At 43.6% G+C, this 3907-nt stretch overlaps 1 protein-coding gene across 1 annotated transcript; it reads left to right on the plus strand.

The window, feature by feature from the left end:
- Positions 1-1580: 1580 nt before the first annotated feature.
- Positions 1581-3518, plus strand: LOC308100053 (uncharacterized protein; the record flags this gene model as incomplete). The annotated part of the gene is made up of 3 exons (XM_080448953.1): positions 1581-1698; positions 1790-1978; positions 2943-3518. The coding sequence occupies exons 1-3, from the start codon at positions 1591-1593 to the stop codon at positions 3516-3518; spliced, it is 873 nt and encodes a 290-aa protein (XP_080305079.1). The 5' UTR covers positions 1581-1590.
- Positions 3519-3907: the final 389 nt, after the last annotated feature.

Raw genomic sequence — 3907 nt, forward strand, 5'->3', positions numbered from 1 at the left:
CTGTGCTGAGAATCCGACCTTTAGACCACTACCCCATCTCTCAGCCACTCCCTTCACAGGTTTCTTTGTGCCTTTGACTTGCTTTTTTGTATTTTGGCCATGAAAATTTCAAAGTACTACAACTTTGAAGTATGGGACGACTGGGATTTGAACATGGAACCTCTGTGCTGACAGTCCGACCTTTAGACCACTACCCCATCTCTCAGCCACTCCCTTCACATGTCTCTTTGTGCATTTGACTCTCTTTTTGGCCTTGAAAATTTCAAAGTACTTTGAAGTATGGGACGACTGGGATTTGAACATGGAACCTCTGTGCTGAGAGTCTGATCACTATCCCAATACACCATCTCTCACTGACTAACAGCAGATGTCTCTTAGTACTGTTGAAGTGTTATTTTATATGTCAGCCTTCAGTTTGTAAAGTTGAAAAGCAATGAACCATAGAAGGGCTGGGATTTGAACATGGAATCTCTGTGCTAAGAGTCCGACCTTTAGACCACTGCACCATCTCTCAGCACTCCCTTCACATGTGTCTTCGTGCTTTTGACTTGCTTTTATGTATTTTGGCCTTGAAAAGTCTCTCAGCCACTCCCATAATATGTCTCTTCGTACTCTTGAAGTGTTTATGTCACAGTACGTTTGGAGAACCAGTACGATTGAAGACAGAGCGCTTGTTTTTAGGCGCGGGGCTCCGGCGCGAGGCGGTGCTTTTCGAGAGGCGGGGCTTTGATTGCGACGACAACAACAACATAGGAACCAGGAAGCTACACCAGGCGAACGCTGAGGAGCGCTGAAAATAAAATGGATAATATGAGAGAAATATTCTATGACAGGTTGGATAATGAAGCGGTTGGCCAAACTAAGCAGAGTAACGCTGTCTTTTTAACTCGCGAGACGGAGAAAGACATTATCGCTACGCTCGAGAGACCGCAGAAAACATGCCCGAAGGACTATAGGTTGGGGAAAAAATACCATTTAATTGACTTTGGCGGCACAAAGAAGATAGCCAGGCACGGTGCGGACACTGTACTTGTGGCCAAAGAGGACTTATTTGACAGAATACACGAAGCCCACATCAGAACTGGACACAGTGGTCGTGACATTCTGTACAAAGAGCTGCGTCGGTCATTCTACAATGTCACCGTGAGGAGTGTCGGTGTTTATTTGCGCTTGTGTGAGGCATGTCAACTAAAACAAAAAAAAGTTAAAAAGGGTGTTGTGGTCAAGCCTATCATTTCCAACTACATGAACTCGCGCTGTCAGGTGGATTTAATAGACATGCAGAGCAATGCTGACCGGGAGTATCGTTTCATCATGGTCTATCAGGATCATCTGACCAAGTTTGTCTGTCTCCGACCTCTGAAAACAAAGCGAGCAGAAGAGGTGGCCGACCATTTACTTCACATCTTTAGTGACAAAGGAGCGCCACTAATTCTTCAAAGTGATAACGGTCGTGAGTTTGCTAACAAACTGGTTGAAAGGGTTGTCAGTATGTGGCCAGAATGTAAACTTGTACATGGCAAGCCCCGTCACTCTCAAAGCCAGGGCTCTGTAGAGCGTGCAAACCGTGATCTCGAGGACATTCTAGCAATGTGGCAACGGGACAACCACACGTCTAAGTGGGCTGACGGGCTGTGGTTTGTCCAGTACGCCAAGAACAGACGCTTTCACTCTGGAATAGGAAGGAGTCCATATGAGGTTTGTTGATGTTTCATCTTCTGCTATTCTTTTTCAGAATGTTGCCATTGTAGTTCTATGTTTTATCTAATAAAGTTTTCAATCAATCAAGGCCATGTATGGGAGGCCCATTACAGTGGGACTAGAGGGGCTACCAAAGGAGGTCACTTCTAACATCACCACAGAGGAGGAACTTATCTCCGTTTTTGCTGATGGGGAAGAAGAAAATAAAGACCCCTGCTTGTGTGTGTCCTGTCAGCAAACGACCTCTGGTGGACATAAGTGCGCCATCTGTGGCCAGGTCAGTGTAACATGTCTTAATGTCCATGAGGTGCATTATATTCATGATTGTGCAGAACATTTTACATTTCAAAGACGCCTGATTATGGAACCCACATGAGTTCTAGGACAGAACAGTCTCCCATTGTGTTTTGATTGGCTCCCTGGCAGGCATAGCTTTACTGAGGTTAGGTTTAGGGTTAGGTTTAGGCATAGTTTTACTGAGGTTAGGATTGAAAGAGAGTCTTTTTGGGATCTTGCTATTTTTTTATTTTAATGCCCTTATAATTTCACATTCTGTTTAACTAAATCCATAGTCTCATTATAAGAATGTACAGGACTAGGACTCAATAAAGAATTAAGAATTTAAAGTATAGTTTTGGACCAGACCGCGACGGAGGGGCGCAGTCTCAAGCGAACTTGAGCCACGAGAGGCACCACCGAGCGCGCTAAGGCGCGGGAGTTGCCGTGCCGAACGTTGCGAAGTTCGCTTTGAGCCTACTCAGCCCCGTCCGAATTATGTACCGATAGGCACAGAATAGTAAATGATGTTTGTGGGGACTGCGTTTGCCCCAACTGCCACTCCAAGTGACTACTGGTCAATCCTAGTGCATCTGCTGGGACTTACACAACTCTTCATTTATGCTACAAAGGGTTAGGGTAATGAGGACTTTAAAACATTTAATTTTAAGGGTTAGATATAAGGTTAGGTTTAGGCATAGTTTTACTGAGGTTAGGTTTAGGCATAGTTTTACTGAGGTTAGGGTTAAGGTTAGGTTTAGGCATAGTTTTACTGAGGTTAGGGTTAAGGTTAGGGTTAGGCATATTTGCAAAAACGAGAACTGTCAATCAAAGCGACTTCTGGCCAATCACAGTGGTGTTTCCTGACAATTGTGTGGGTTTCATAATCACGCTTAAAAGACATGTATAACAGCATAATTACATAACATGTGTGTTTTATTTTTCACTGTCATTTTATTCTGTAGGTATGTCATGCGATTCAGCCCTGCAGTACTGCCAGGGGTGATGAGGAGGAAGGCTATGGGGCAGCTGTTGTGTGCTGTCACTGCCACACAGCTGAAAAACAGAAGGAGCACCGCACAGCAGCCAAGAGGAGGCAGGAGAAGCAAGCCGAGAGGATGTTGGAGATGTCTGCCAAGCGCTTTAAAGCGGCTGAGCTTGGGCAGTCTGTCAGGGTCTCAGTTCCTGATGTGGACCGGGCAAAAAATGACCCACGCAACGTGTTGGCTGTTGTGCTCAACATGTCTGAAGATGGGTTCTACAGATTGGGCACAAAAAGTGGGGTCCTTAAACAACTGTATGCACGCAACCAATTTGACCCGTGTTTAGAGTCCTTTATAAGCATTGCAGATGTGCCCACAGATAAAGAAGTGTCTTTGCGTCAGGCAGCCACTGCCCAGTCAGAGGGTAATGGACAAGGTTTCCAGAAGTGTAACTGCAGGCAAACCAATTGTTGCACCACTAACAGATGCAACTGCAAAGCAAAGGGGCTGCTGTGCAATAGCAAATGCCATGAAGCAACCTCCTGCTCCAATAAGTAGCTTATGACATAGCGTAGCATCACTGAACATGTAGGCCTACCTGTATTAATGAATATTTATTTTGGACTGTTTGCACTTGTTTTGCACAATGAATTTGCTTTATTTATTTAGTTGATGAGTTATTTAATTTAAAGGATGAATTATTATATTTATGCAATTGTTTACAGCATGGATGACTTTTATTTATTTAGTTGATGAATTATTTGATTTAATGGATGAATTTGGTGGTATTCCAATAAATGAGCAGCATGGATCTGGTGTTGCTGTACTTTACTTACTTTAATGGATTAATTCTTTGAATGCTCGTTAATGAGCTATTGCAGAAATAAACATTTCCAATTCCATGAAACTGTTATCTTATTATATGTTATAAATGTTGTGATTGATGA

The sequence above is a fragment of the Gymnoscopelus braueri genome (assembly GCF_963280865.1).
Source record: "Gymnoscopelus braueri genome assembly, chromosome: 14".
Taxonomy (NCBI): Eukaryota; Metazoa; Chordata; class Actinopteri; order Myctophiformes; family Myctophidae; genus Gymnoscopelus; species Gymnoscopelus braueri.